The sequence below is a fragment of the Podospora bellae-mahoneyi genome, chromosome 3 (genome assembly GCF_035222275.1).
Source record: "Podospora bellae-mahoneyi strain CBS 112042 chromosome 3, whole genome shotgun sequence".
Classification (NCBI taxonomy): domain Eukaryota; kingdom Fungi; phylum Ascomycota; class Sordariomycetes; order Sordariales; family Podosporaceae; genus Podospora; species Podospora bellae-mahoneyi.
Window position 1 is genome coordinate 156,972 of NC_085882.1, and position 13,735 is coordinate 170,706.

The 13,735-nt window shown below is 54.8% G+C and overlaps 7 protein-coding genes across 7 annotated transcripts; 6 read left to right on the forward strand and 1 right to left on the reverse strand.

Moving 5' to 3' along the window:
* Positions 1–461: 461 nt before the first annotated feature.
* Positions 462–1,353, forward strand: QC761_300530 (uncharacterized protein; the record flags this gene model as incomplete). Its single annotated transcript, XM_062877212.1, has 2 exons — positions 462–506; positions 577–1,353. 2 exons carry the CDS (start codon positions 462–464, stop codon positions 1,351–1,353), a joined length of 822 nt encoding a protein of 273 aa, XP_062732935.1.
* On the reverse strand, positions 1,354–3,332 carry QC761_300540 (uncharacterized protein). The gene is made up of 3 exons (XM_062877213.1): positions 2,758–3,332; positions 2,481–2,673; positions 1,354–2,421 (listed from the first exon to the last, which is right to left on the reverse strand). The coding sequence occupies exons 1-3, from the start codon at positions 2,820–2,822 to the stop codon at positions 1,420–1,422; spliced, it is 1,260 nt and encodes a 419-aa protein (XP_062732936.1). The 5' UTR covers positions 2,823–3,332; the 3' UTR covers positions 1,354–1,419.
* On the forward strand, positions 3,168–5,127 carry QC761_300550 (uncharacterized protein; the record flags this gene model as incomplete). Its single annotated transcript, XM_062877214.1, has 2 exons — positions 3,168–4,723; positions 4,776–5,127. The coding sequence occupies exons 1-2, from the start codon at positions 4,089–4,091 to the stop codon at positions 5,125–5,127; spliced, it is 987 nt and encodes a 328-aa protein (XP_062732937.1). The 5' UTR covers positions 3,168–4,088.
* An 802-nt stretch (positions 5,128–5,929) lies between these two features.
* On the forward strand, positions 5,930–7,207 carry QC761_300560 (uncharacterized protein; the record flags this gene model as incomplete). Its single annotated transcript, XM_062877215.1, has 3 exons — positions 5,930–6,267; positions 6,325–7,107; positions 7,171–7,207. 3 exons carry the CDS (start codon positions 5,930–5,932, stop codon positions 7,205–7,207), a joined length of 1,158 nt encoding a protein of 385 aa, XP_062732938.1.
* A 618-nt stretch (positions 7,208–7,825) lies between these two features.
* QC761_300570 (uncharacterized protein) lies at positions 7,826–9,643 on the forward strand (the record flags this gene model as incomplete). Its single annotated transcript, XM_062877216.1, has 4 exons — positions 7,826–7,864; positions 7,934–8,305; positions 8,361–8,771; positions 8,833–9,643. 4 exons carry the CDS (start codon positions 7,826–7,828, stop codon positions 9,466–9,468), a joined length of 1,458 nt encoding a protein of 485 aa, XP_062732939.1. The 3' UTR covers positions 9,469–9,643.
* A 275-nt stretch (positions 9,644–9,918) lies between these two features.
* On the forward strand, positions 9,919–10,308 carry QC761_0047730 (uncharacterized protein; the record flags this gene model as incomplete). Its single annotated transcript, XM_062872427.1, has 2 exons — positions 9,919–10,121; positions 10,186–10,308. Exons 1-2 carry the CDS (start codon positions 10,116–10,118, stop codon positions 10,306–10,308), a joined length of 129 nt encoding a protein of 42 aa, XP_062732940.1. The 5' UTR covers positions 9,919–10,115.
* A 542-nt stretch (positions 10,309–10,850) lies between these two features.
* QC761_300580 (uncharacterized protein) lies at positions 10,851–12,479 on the forward strand (the record flags this gene model as incomplete). Its single annotated transcript, XM_062877217.1, has 1 exon — positions 10,851–12,479. One exon carries the CDS (start codon positions 10,851–10,853, stop codon positions 12,477–12,479), a length of 1,629 nt encoding a protein of 542 aa, XP_062732941.1.
* Positions 12,480–13,735: the final 1,256 nt, after the last annotated feature.

Sequence of the window (13,735 nt, forward strand, 5' to 3'; positions counted from 1 at the left end):
CATGGAGCTCGAGCGTCCGTTGCGAATGTGATATGATATTCAGGGACGGACAAAGCAGTCCGGTACATGGCAGTGGCTGTGGCTACGTTCTGGAAAGGCATCAGCGACAAGTTGCGGACACTTTTTTCAACATTTGTATGGGCAACTAGGTGTGTGGATGTGACAAAGTTCATACAAACGAGGTGGAGGAGGGGCCCTTTTCCCGGTTATAATAGCGACTGTAATCTACACGGAGCGAATTGCATGGGAGGAGTACATGGAAGCATGGCTTTATTTTTAGGATGGTCAATTCAACATTTCAGAAACTTTTGATACCATCAGTCAGTATCTTCGTTGTGAATCTTGGATGTGTCAAGCTCGGTCGATGACTAAGCAGCACGAGCAGCAGTGTCTTTCTTCACATAGCCTCCTTGTCATCATCAACCTTTTGGAGTGAGTGGAACGTTGACACCAAAAATCCAATGGACAACCCACCAGCAGCCAACACCCTTGGCACCCTCGGAGCGGTAAACCCTCCTTCTTTCCTCTTTCTCTCTCTCTCTCTCTCTTTTCATCGCATGCTAACACCATCCCAAGATCTGCTGGTCGATCCAGCTCCTCCCCCAAATAATCATCAACCACCGCCGCAGCCACGCCACCGGGCTGCAACCCGCCATGATGATGCTCTGGGCCTGGGCCGGCGTCCCCCTGGGAGTCTACAACATCGTCTCCTCCTTCAACCTTGCCCTGCAGGCCCAACCTCAGATTCTCGCCTTCCTAAGCCTCGTCACCTGGGGGCAGTGTCTCTACTACCAGCAACGCTGGACAGCGATCGAGACCCTGTCCGTGGCGGTGCCGATCGGGATGGTGATGGCGGGTGTGGAGGTCGGGCTGGTGTTCGCGCTGCGGAACAGAAACGGGCAAGACTGGGCGATGACGCTCATGGCGGCGTTGTCTGCCCTGTTGCTTGCGCTGGGCGTGCTGAGGCATTACGTTGATATATGGAAACATCGGACCGTGAGGGGGATTTCCTTCTTGTTTGTGGGGATTGATGCGCTCGGGGATGTCTTCTCGCTGGTTTCGGTCGTTTTCCAGAAAGAGCTGGACGTGTTGGGAATGGTGATTTACGGGACGGAATTGGCTCTCTGGTTGGGAGTTTTTGCTGCTGGCGGGTGGTATAACCTCCTGCCCAAGGTCCGTCAAAGGTGGGGGTCAGAGAGGGAGGGAAAGGGGGGAGAAACGAGGGGAGAGGAGTTGGGACGGGGCCAGGCCGAAAATAACAACACGTGGAGAGCAACCGGGCTGGCTACTTTGCACGATGGGGCGTCATCAACATCCGTTTTTCGGACGGCATCAAGGTCGATAGAGGGGTAGTAGATGGAAAAAACATTGATATCGCTTGCTATATACAGGAGGTACATAAGATACATTACAGATTCATTATTGCTCGTTGACAAACAAGCCCGCCATGCCCATGCCGGTGCCAATGCACATGCTCGTCAGCAGGATCTTCTTGCCGGTCTTTCTGCACTCGCTGAGGCCGGTGACGATTTGTCTCGCACCGGTGGCGCCCAGTGGGTGGCCAAGGGCAATGGCACCGCCACGGGGGTTCATCTTGGCCCAGTCGAGCCCAAGCTTGTCCCGGCAGTAGACAGCCATGCTGGCAAAGGCCTCGTTGATCTCGACGACATCCACATCGTTCAGGGTGATGTTGTGCTGGGCGAGGAGCTTGGGGATGGCCACGGTGGGGCCAATACCCATGATGCGGGGAGCGAGACCGGCGGTGGTGGAGCCGACATATTTGCCCAGGATGGGCTGACCGAGCTTGATGGCGGTGCTGCGCTTCATCAGCAGGATGGCAGCAGCACCATCGGTAACCTGAGAGGCATTGCCACCAGTGGTGCAGCCACCCCATTGAGGGAAGGCGGCGCGGATCTTGCCGAGACCCTCGGCGGTGGTGCCAGGCCGGATGCCCTCGTCCTGGGTTAGGGTGACCGTTTTGGAATTGCCGTCCTTGTCCTTGATCTGGGTGGTGATGGGGACGATCTCGTCATCGAAAAGACCGGCCTTTTGCGCCCTCTCGGCTCTCTGGAAACTCTCGGCGGCGTACTTGTCCATCATCTCGCGAGTGACACCAAAGTCAGCGCTGACGTTCTCGGAAGTCCAACCCATGGGCTGCATGCAGTCGGCAGCCTCCTGGGAGTGCTTGGTGACCTCCTCGTCAAAGGGCTTCTCGAGCGCATCGCCGCCAGCGGTCATGCTCTCGGCTCCCATGGCGATACCGATTTCGATGGATCCGTTGGAGATGGCGTGGGCAATGTCGGCGACGGCCTTGAGGCCAGAGGAACAGAAGCGGTTGAGCGAGTAGACGGAGCAGGTGTTGGGGTAGCCCGCGGCGAGGGAGGCGGCGCGCAGCTTGTACGAAGCCTTGCCATCGGAAACCTGTAGACCAGAATAGTGTCAGCGCTCACTGTTTCCAAAGACACTCTGAGGGGACGGACACGGGTGCGCACATTGCCCAGGCAGATATCTTCGACGAGAGCGGGGTCGAGGTTGCTCCGTTGGTTGACCTCCTTCAGGAGAGCGTAGACCATGTACTCGATGGTGGTGTCCTTGAAGCCACCCTTCTTGGCCTTGGCCAGAGGCGTGCGGACGGCGAGGGTGATGACAATGTCGTCGGCATTCTTGGAGGTGCTGCGTGTTGCGGCGAGTGGTCAGCGGCTAAGTCAAAAGTCAAAATGGAGGAAGGGGCATGTGAAAGCCCACGGGACAACTCACATTTGGGACAGCCCGTTGCCGGGGGCAAGGTGCTTGAGGATGGAGCCGAGTCTTTCTACCGCCATTGTGAGAGTCTTGAATCCGGTGTGGGTGATCAAGAATTGAGGTCTTCGGGGCAGGAAGGGACAGGAATGTCGTGCATATTATTTATTATATCAACAATCAAGGCAATGTTGCTGCTGACGGAATTGGTGGCGTGGGGTCACTTTGCCTCGGCATCTTTCGGCGTCTGCGGTTGTTGTCTATCGCAGATGGCCTGGTTCGCGGTTGAAAGCTGGCCCTGGCGGGGGGGGCAAGCCGGGGCTCGCGGAGGCAAGGATGGCGTTGGGGTAAAGTGACCCGACCGGCCCATTTGAACCGCTTCCGGGCCACGGCTCAAGAGCTTTTGCGGGGAAACCATTCGCTTCCACAAGACAACCACCCGCCATCGGCAATTGCTTTGCTTGTTGGGGTCCTCCAAGTCCAGGGACCATTAATTCAAGCCAGCTGAAGGGAAGTCTTTAAGAATACAGAGACTTCTTCTCTCAGCCTTATCTTGCACACTGCATGCCACAGCCCTGTTTCTCAATCTCCACCACTTGAACTGCACCCGGTGCCTGCCCTGTGCGTTTGAGCTTCAGCGTGTTCGTCTCTGCTGGGCAGTGTCTGTGCAGTCGTTCGTGCCTTGCATATCTCTGTGTTCAGGTTCAGATGACAGCCATTGGCAGCTCTGCTCTGACAACTCCCTCTCATCCCATAAATAAGGGCCTTTTTGATTAACTGCCATCTCAGTCCTCTCACTAAGAAAGGTGCAATACAGCAGCGCTAGTCCCAACACGGGCTAGCGTCTTATCTTGCCAAATCTAGGCGGCCCTGGGTGCCTGGGCAGCGCCAGCCACGAGCTTTTGCCCCTTCAAGCTGAAAGGGTCTGTCTGTCATGGAGATAACGGGCGCTTTCAGCTGGCCGTATTGTTGTGGCCATGCAATTTGTATTGCGGCCATGTCGTCGTCCTGAACATCTCTTCATCATGATTCTTCTTGTAACTCTCGTTCATTCTTGATTCCATTCCCTCCCGTCGGCAGCATTGGCCATACTTACGCTCTTTTTTTCTTTTTGTTTTTTTTGGTTGCTTCGGAACTACGGAGTAAACGCAAATCTAGATCTCGGACCCCCCTGAGCTGACAACAGTCCCTCTTCGCCTTGGGAACCGACCGACGACGGCCTACAACCGCGTCAACGTCAGTATCCCTTCGGTCTCTGAACAACGAGATCTGATCCGATCAAGTTCTGACTGCCCAGCTCAACCCAACGGTTTCACTACCAGCGCTCCGTTCCGTCCGGCCCACGTAACATGTTACACCATGTATCACCCGCCGCTGTTTTAGCAGTGGCAGCCATGATCCTCCCGTCGATCGCCTCCGCCGACGGCCCGCTAGCGTCTGACAAACGAGGTCTCTGCTTCACGCCCAACGACACGACCCGCGCCGACGACGCAGTCTGGCCCCCGGCTCTGTCGTGGTACTACAACTACAAACCTCTCCCCGAGCCCAAATACAAGGACATTCCCCAGTCCGAGTTTGAGTTTGTGCCCATGCTATGGGGTGCCCCGGAGACGAAGGGAGACACCTCGTTTGTTACGACCATCCAAGACCTGATCAAGAGCGGCGTCAACATCACCAACGTCCTCGGCTTCAACGAACCGGATGCCCCGTACTCGTGGGGAGGGAGCTATTTGGATCCTATCACGGCGGCTCAGGTGTGGGTGGACAACATCAAGCCGTTGAGTGATATGGGAATCCGAGTGGGTTTGCCCGCCTGCACCGCCGGACAGGACGGCTTGCCCTGGCTCAGGACCTTTGTCCGCGAGTGCTCGAAGCTTGTCAGCACGGAAAACAAAAAGGAGAACTGCACGTTTGACTTTGTGACGATTCATTGGTATGGGAGCTTTGAGGGGTTGGCCAGCCATATGGGCCAATATGCTGCTGAGTATGTTTCTTTCGGTTGTGAAGTTTTGGTGGCAAGGCTGACTTTGTCACAGGTTCCCCAACAAGACCATGTGGATCACCGAGTACAATTTCGCCCATCAGAGTCTCGAGGATACTCAGGCCTTCTACAAGATTTCTGCCGAGTACTTTGATCGTTTGGATTTTGTTGAGCGGTATTCCCTGTTCGGCGCCTTTAGGAGCGACGTCTCGAATGTGGGACCCAATGCTGCCATGTTGAGCAACGATGGTAGACTGACGGATATTGGCGCTTGGTACCTGGGCATGGAATCCACCGGCGTCAAGCCTACTGATGGTCAATCTGTTAGTGCTTCTGTGCGTCAGACCGTGTCCATCGTGAGTGCCTCGCTTATCGGTGCTGCTGCTGGTGCGTGGGGGTTATTTTGATGTGATGTCGACACGGGGACTTTATCTGGGCTTGTAATTTAATGACTGGATGAGACGATGCGAGGCGGGGCTGGCGGGTGGAAATGTTGTCGGTTCATCGTCGGAAGTTGCCATGACCTCAACTCTTAGGTCTCCGTGAGCAGAGGGCCTCTACTCAGGCCTCTCCTGTCTTGCGGGGGTTGATGTTTCTTGTGTGCTGACCACAGGTATCCTTTCAACTTCCGGCGATCAAGTCGACAATCTTTCCACCCGTTCAACCTCGCGTCGTCCCATCACTATCCCGACATAAATCATGTATATAGTAATTTTTTGTTGTAGATGGGATGACGGGATGACCACCCACTTTGTGCTGTGCTGTGAGGCGAGGTTTTGGATCGGAGACATGTGAGACCCAGCAATCTGGGTTATTTTCTCGCTCTTCTGACACGCATACGCATGACCTGCAGACAGCTTAACGATTTCTTCTTCGGTGGTTCTGGACACTATCGAATTACGTGTGAACATCCCAAGGATTTGGAACTGCATTGGTGGGTTCCGGCGCTCCAGTCATCCCCTGTAAATTACCCCACTAACCCTGAAGCGGCAGGCTAATAGTAGGGCCAACCCGGAGCAGGCGAGGTCTCCGGCGATGTTGCTCGAAGTGCGGGGGTGAGAGATGTGCCCGATGGTAGGTGAAAAGGAAGGATATTTACCTGCGACCGGCCCCGTTTTCTGCTTTGTCGGCAGATCGACCTTTGGTGTTGCCCTTTCTCTCCCATCCTGTCACCGTGATAAATAATTACACAAAAAATAAAATAAAAAAATGGCCGAGTCTGAGTCCACTCCGGCAGCTACTGCGCCGCAGGCATCGGCTTCTTCACCGGCTGGTTCCCCACCTCCGACCACCGCTCCTGCCGCTGCCGCTTCCACTCCGGCATCCCCGAGCGCTGCTGAGCAGCCGGCCGCCGATGCCCCAATTGCAGTCGACTCCAACCCCATCTACCATCCCCAGCCACTGGAGGACGATGACGACAATGACTCTTCGCTTGGTGATGAGAATGCTCTTTCTACTGCCTCCATCAGCTCCAGCATACTGCAGTACCGCAAGCTTCACGGCAGGACCTACCACAACTTTGGTGGTGCCGACAAGGTGGAGTACTGGTGAGTCTGAACCACCCTTCTCTGCTCTGATCACGTTTCACTGAAAAGACAAACCAGGGCCCCCAATGACGACGCCCAGAATGACCAGCTAGACATCAACCACCACCTCCTCAACCTGGCCCTGGACAACAAGCTCTTCTTCGCCCCCCTGTCCAAGCCCACCCGCGTGCTCGACGTCGGCACCGGCACGGGCATGTGGGCCATCGACTTTGCCGATGAGTTCCCCGACTGCGAGGTCACGGGCATCGATCTGTCTCCCATCCAGCCGACCTGGGTGCCACCCAACTGCAAGTTCGAGCTGGACGACGCCTCCCAGCCCTGGACTTTCCCGGACAACCACTTTGACTACATCCACTTCCGGTACATGATTGGGTGCTTCAAGGACTGGCCGGCCGTGTACCGGGAGGCGTACCGGTGTCTGAAGCCGGGCGGCTGGATCGAGCACTTGGACTGCACGGCGGATGTGCTGTCGGATGACGGGTCGCTGCCCAAGGACACGGTGTTTGTGGAGTGGAAGAAGGTGTTCAAGGAGGCGGGGGAAAAGATGGGCCAGACGTTTGAGGTGGTGGACAATGACAACTATGTTGGGTGGCTGAAGGAGGCTGGGTTTAAGGATGTAAAGAATACGATTATCAAGACGCCGGTGGGGTCGTGGCCGGCGGATCCAAAGTGGAAGGAGGTTGGGCAGTTCAACCAGTATATGCTCGACGGCGGGATTGAGGGGCTGGGGTTGTATATCATCACGAACGTGCTGGGGTGGAAGTATGAGGAGATGCAGGTGTTTATTGCCAAGGTGAGGGCTGGGTTGAAGAACAAGAACTGGCATAGCTACTGCGTTTGGTAAGTTATCCCCCTTCATCCCGCCGTTGGGCACAGCAGCTGACATGTCTGTCTGATCTACAGGGGTGCTGCTTGGGGCCAAAAGCCCTACGACGAGTGAAGGATATGCCTGAAGGGGGGTGTGTAATGCTGGCGATGAGGACGCGAGTTTTAGATCATTACGTGTCATTTATTAGAATGCCAACTTTGTTCGCGCCCACGAATCAAGAGTTCCATTCCCCGAACGCCCAACCAACCTCCAACAGCAGCACTGCAAACTCGTAACCCTTTCTGGCAGAACCCACCTGCAACCAAGTAGAATATTTGTCAGCCCTCACTCCTCAGCCCTCCATGTTCTAGATGCGGGGAAATATTGAAGCCACGAGAGAGGGGGGGGGGAGAGCAAGGTTGCGAAACATCACTATTGACGTCTTTTCTGATGGTGTGGAGACGATCCGAGGTTCGCTTTCCCTCTTTGACCATCTTGTTGGTGCAAGGTCGCGCAAACCTGCTGCGGGGAAGCAACATGGAACATTCAGAATGCAACCTCACGCATGCATGGAAGGGGCCCAACTGCATCGTCTGCAGGCATCGGTATTCTGAGGGTGGTTCCAGAAAGAAGAATAAGTAGCGCTGGGTTGTACCGCAGGTATTTCAGTTGAGCCTCTTCTCATCTTGCCTGCCTGCCACCTTCTAGACACTCACTTGGACTGCATCGTCAGTCTGCAACGGTAACATCATGGGCTCAGCTGCTGACTTCCCCAAGATTGACTTTACGGTACGCTCAACCCCCCCCCCTCTCATTGCTGACGAAAACTCGTCACTGACAGACAATGATGGTTGGCAGTCCAATTTTCAAAACATCATCAACAACGCTCTCTCGTCCACCCCCGAGACCCGTCAGGCTGTCGACCCAAGCACAGAGGAGCTTCTCTATCATGTTCCCCTGTCCAAGCAGGCTGATGTCGACAAGGCCGTCTCCGTTGCCAAAGCTGCCTTTCCCGCGTGGAAGGCGCTGTCTTATGACGAACGGGCGGGGTATCTCGGTCGGTATGCTGACGCGATTGAGGCTAACGTTTCCGGACTCCAAGAGCTTCTGATGAAGGAGGCTGGCAAGCCTGTTAGCAACGCCGCAGGGGAGCTGCAGTTTGCCATTGCCCATGTGAGGGAGACGGCCAAGCTCAGGATCGAGGATGACTTGATTGAGGATACTGAGGAGGTTGGTTTGGTTTGCATGCTTATCTGCCAAAGGGGTTGCTGACAGCTCACAACAGAGAAGAGCGACCGTCCGGTACCTTCCCATGGGAGTTGGCGTTGGCATCATCCCCTGGAACTACCCCGTCCTTTTGGGCCTGGGCAAGCTTGGTCCCGCCGTCCTCGCCGGCAACACCTTTATCTGGAAGCCATCGCCTTTCTCTCCCTACACGGCGCTCAAGCTGGGCGAGATTGCTGCGCAGATATTCCCACCGGGTGTTGTGCAAGTTCTGAGCGGTGATGAGAGCTTGGGACCACTCTTTACTGCTCACCCCGATGTAGCCAAAATCAGCTTCACGGGTTCGTCTGCGACGGGCAAGAAGGTCATGCAGGCTTGTGCCAGCACGCTCAAGAGGCTGACATTGGAGCTGGGTGGGAATGACGCGTCGATTATTTACGATGATGTTGATGTGGCCCAGGTGGTTCAGAAGGTATGTTTTGCCTGATGCTCAAGACCAAGCAAGGTACCTGATGAAACTAACTCAATAAAAGATCGGACCCATGGCATTCATGCACTCTGGTCAGATCTGCATGGACATCAAGCGCCTTTACGTTCACGAGAAGATCTACGACGAGTTCCTCGCTGCCTTTGTCCAGGTGGTCAAGTCGTTCAAGGTCGGAGGAGGAGGCGATCCCGAGGCGTTCCTGGGCCCGGTCCAAAATCGGATGCAGTTTGAAAAGGTCAAGGACCTGTACTCGGAGATTGGCAAGCAGAAGTGGCAAGTCGCCACCGGTGGTGAGCCTGTCGCCTGCGATGGCAAGAAGGGCTTTTTCTTGCCGCCTACCATCATCGACAACCCGCCGGATGACAGCCGCATCGTGGTGGAGGAGCCTTTTGGGCCCATTATGCCTGTTCTCAAATGGAGCGATGAGGATGAGGTGGTTAGGCGGGCGAACAACACCAACATGGGATTGGGGGCTTCGGTTTGGAGCAATGATATTGAAAAGGCCGAGAGACTGGCTAGGAGGCTGGAGGCGGGGAGCACTTGGGTGAATAGTCATTTTGAGCTGTCGCCTTATGTTCCCTTTGGTGGGCACAAGTGGAGCGGTGTTGGAATGGATTGGGGCATTGTTGGGTTGAAGGGGTGGTGCAACACTCAGGCGAGCTGGGTGAGGAAGAAGTTTTGAGGGGGAGGGGGGGTGATGTATTCTGTCGAAGGCAACACTTAAGTTCGGTGCCTGTATTTCTACATCATTATGTTGACGGATGAAATGAACTGCGGAGTTGAAGAGAAGTACCTAATCGGCGGTTGTAATACCCAAGGCATGGCACCGACCCGGGGCGTCAAACCCAACGTTGTGCTTATTCTGTGTTGATAAAAGAAAATGAGATAGGTATGTCGGTCTCATGTTTCGGTCATGGAGAATGAAACGCAAGTGTTGTTGCGCGGCGCAGACACCAGCCCGGCCGCGATCAAGACATAGGTAGGACGGTAGATAAGACGACGGCCAATGGCCATGGCCGGTCTGGCTGCTCGAAACCAGATTGGCCCGCGGGCTTGAATTATGTTCTCTTTTGGCCTGCCTTGCATGCTGTGTACCTAGGTAACTAGTGATCCAACGCTTGAAGTGTGGTTACCAAGGCGTCGTCGGTCAATGAAACCTCAAACGTACTAGACCTGCAAACATTTCACACTCCTGAGATCCCCAAGTCATATAAGAGAGTCCGAGTCGCCCGTGTATTCACCTTCATTCAATTATTCATCCCCGCTCACAAACAAAACATTACCAACTTCGTCACGTCAAACTCGAGACTTTTGGTCCAATTCCACAAAATGAAGGTAAGGCTCACCGGATGATGTTCAATGCCTTTGTAGATTGTTCCTGACGCAAATTTGAATTTAGCTTATCACCATTCTCATCCTCTCCGCCACGGCGGTGCTTGCCGCCCCAGCACCTGCTCCTGCCCAGGTCGAAGCCCGAGCCTGCCCGGAGAACCCTGATGACTGCCTTTCGACATTCACATGAACTGCTATTGGCCAGAGGAGATGCGCCTCAAAAGAAAAGTACTCGGGGAATACGGTGGATTTCATGAAGAACAGTCTTGAAGAGTTAATACATTCCTACCCTTGTGGTACTGTACTTGCTGTGCGAGTGAATGCGTGCCCGTGATTGGGCCGCTTATAACGGAGAACCTTGTCATGGGATATCTCATGTGCTTCCACAAAAGATACCAAAATGATGTTTCCCCCATTGGATATCTTATGTAAGGAAAGGCTCTTGCTAAAGTCATGGTCATCACTCCTCGACACCGTGCCATTCACAGTGCAGAGACACATCCGGCTCCGGGGTCCACTTTTCCGGCACTTCCCCTCCCCGGGCCTTGTGAGCCGCTCCCGGCTAAATGCGGAGTGGGGCATCCAACACGGCTGTAGCAGCGGACTGAGAGCACCTGGAGTCTCCCCTCATGTTAACCTCGACCATAAGAGGCATCCATCGGACATTCCGGCGAGACGTCGTCAAGCTGCCCAAAGCAAACCAACCAACCAATTACTTCATTGTGATTCACCATGCCCCAAGTACGAAACCCCATCCTCCCCGGGTTCAACCCCGACCCCTCCATCCTCCGGGTGGGCGATGACTACTACATTGCCACTTCCACCTTTGAGTGGTACCCAGGCGTTCAAATCCACCACTCCAAGGACCTCGCCAACTGGGAACTCGTCACCCGCCCCCTAACCCGCAAGTCCCAGCTCGACATGCGAGGCGACCCGGACAGCTGCGGTATCTGGGCTCCCTGTCTCACCCACGATGGTGAAAAGTTCTGGCTGGTGTACACAGATGTCAAGCGCAAGGATGGGTCCTTCAAGGATACTCACAATTACATTGTTTCCGCCCCGGCCATCGAGGGCCCATGGTCGGATCCGGTCTACACCAACTCTTCTGGGTTTGATCCTTCACTCTTTCACGACCCGGACACCGGCAAGAAGTGGTTTGTGAACATGCTGTGGGATCACCGCCGTCGCCCTCTTCTTTTTGCCGGGATTGCGTTGCAGGAGTGGGATCCTATTTCTGGCAAGCTCGTGGGCCCACGCAAAAACATCTATCAGGGTACCGAGCTCGCTCTGGTCGAGGGCCCTCATCTCTACAAGCGGAATGGATGGTATTATCTCCTGACCGCCGAAGGAGGCACCGGCTATGACCACGCAGTCACCTTTGCCCGTTCCAGGGACATTTGGGGGCCCTATGAAACCCACCCAGACAAGCACATTCTCTCCTCCAAGGACCATCCCCATGCCGCGCTGCAGCGTGCCGGACACGGTGATATTGTCGACACACCCGATGGGAAGACCTATCTCGTCCACCTTACCGGCCGCCCGACCACCCAGAGGAGAAGGTGCGTTCTCGGCCGCGAGACCGCCATCCAGGAATGCTTCTGGAAAGACGACTGGCTCTTTGTCAAGGGTGGGCCTGTCCCCTCCCTCCATGTCGAGCTCCCTGCCGCCCGGGATGAGGATCGGTACTGGGAGACGAAAAAGTACTCGTTCGATGCTGGCGAAGGATTGCACAAAGACTTCCAGTGGCTTCGCACCCCCGAGCCGGAGAGAATCTTCAACCTGGACAACAACAAGCTCAACCTGATTGGCAGGGAGAGCATCGGTTCCTGGTTCGAGCAAGCCCTCGTTGCGAGGAGGCAAGAGCACTTTTCCTACGACGCCGAGACAGTCATTGACTTTTCCCCCACCGACGAGAGAGAATTCGCCGGGCTGACGGCCTACTACTGCCGGTACAACTTCTTCTACCTCATCGTCAGCGCGCACAGTGACGGGCAGAGGGAGTTGCTGATCATGGCTTCCGAGGCGAGCTGGCCGGTGGGGAATCTGGTCTTGCCGCTGTCAAATCCTGACAGTGTGGTTATTCCCAACGAGGGCAAAGTCAGACTCAAGGTTACGGTGAGGGGGAAGGAGCTGCAGTTTTGGTACGCACTTGAGGGGGAACAGGAGCTCAAGAAGATCGGCCCGGTGTTTGACGCAAGTATTGTGAGTGATGAGTGTGGTGGGCATCAGGCTCATGGGAGTTTCACGGGGGCTTTTGTGGGGGTGGCTGCCTCGGATTTGAACGGGACGGGGAGGGTGGCCAGTTTTGAGGGATTTGTGTACACGCCTGTGAAGCATGGTAGTGATCGGTATGAGGTTTAGGGTTTACTTACCTAGGAACTTGCCCTGAGATAAGATCAACACGAGAGCGGTTGTGCTCGACCCCTTCCTGCCAAGCGTGACTACTGCATACACAAATTCCCCTAACAGCCAACATACCTCAGTCTTTGGCGCTTTAGCCCAGTGCAGGAAGAGCTTTTGTACACAGCTTCAGGTGCACTGGTCAAGGGGCAGGTACCAGGATACTTACCATGACCGGTTTTGGCAACGCACCATCCCACTGCTCATTGCCATGCAGCCGAATCGAGTCTTGTCAGAAAAGCATGTATCTCCAAGGCAAAAGTTCCAATAACCAGAACTTGGTAACCTCGTCAAAGAATGGTCAAAGACCTCATAAATAGGCTCTCCACCCAACACATCCGCCCCCTTTCTCCCCTCGTGCTCAGCTCATCATCTACCTCCCACACCTACTCAACCTTGACCTTGCCAAAATGCACCTCCTCACGATCCTCTCCCTGGTGACAGCAGCCTCAGCAGCCACCCTATCCCAATGCGAAGGGTGTCGTCTCATGCCCACCGCCAAAAACGTGCTCGAATGCAGCCGGTGCAAAATGGACAACGGCCAATGGCGCGCATGGCCCAGCTTGAACTTGGGACGCTGCTACATCAACGCGAACGGGAATTTGATCTTTCAGCACAAGTGCGTGTTCTCACAGACAGACTCTTCTGCGGTTAATGTTTGACATGATTTGTGTAGCGGTGCATACCACCTATCCTGCCATGTGGGCAGTGCGAATGCTGCTTTTGACCTTCCCCGTGGCGATGCTTTGATGTGGCTTCCTTGTCCTAGGATTAATGGGCAGTTGCATACGCCGTTGGCTGATTTGTGTGAGTTGATTTGGTTGACATTTGTTCAGGTCGTTGCTGCCTGAGTGTGGTTTACCTAGTTGCTGATGTGAAGGTGGATAATGGGTTTCTTTACTGCTAGGGGGGGTATCCAAGGTCGAAGTCCAGGCGTTGGTTGAACTAGGTTGGGATGTCTTTTGTCAGAGTTGGTGGAGAGAGAACCAAGTTGTGTTCATGGGCCCCCTTGCTGGAAGATGGCACAGCACATTCGTTCCTTCACCATCGATCTAGGCATAGCCGACCAAGCTGGCGTAAGAACATTTGGCATAATTTTAGTGGATATGAACGCGAGAGGTTAGAGCTTCAGAGGACTCGTTGCTTTCAACCGCTGTGACATTCTCTTGAGTCTAGAATTGTCGGGGATGCGTTGGTCGTCAACATAATGGGAAGTC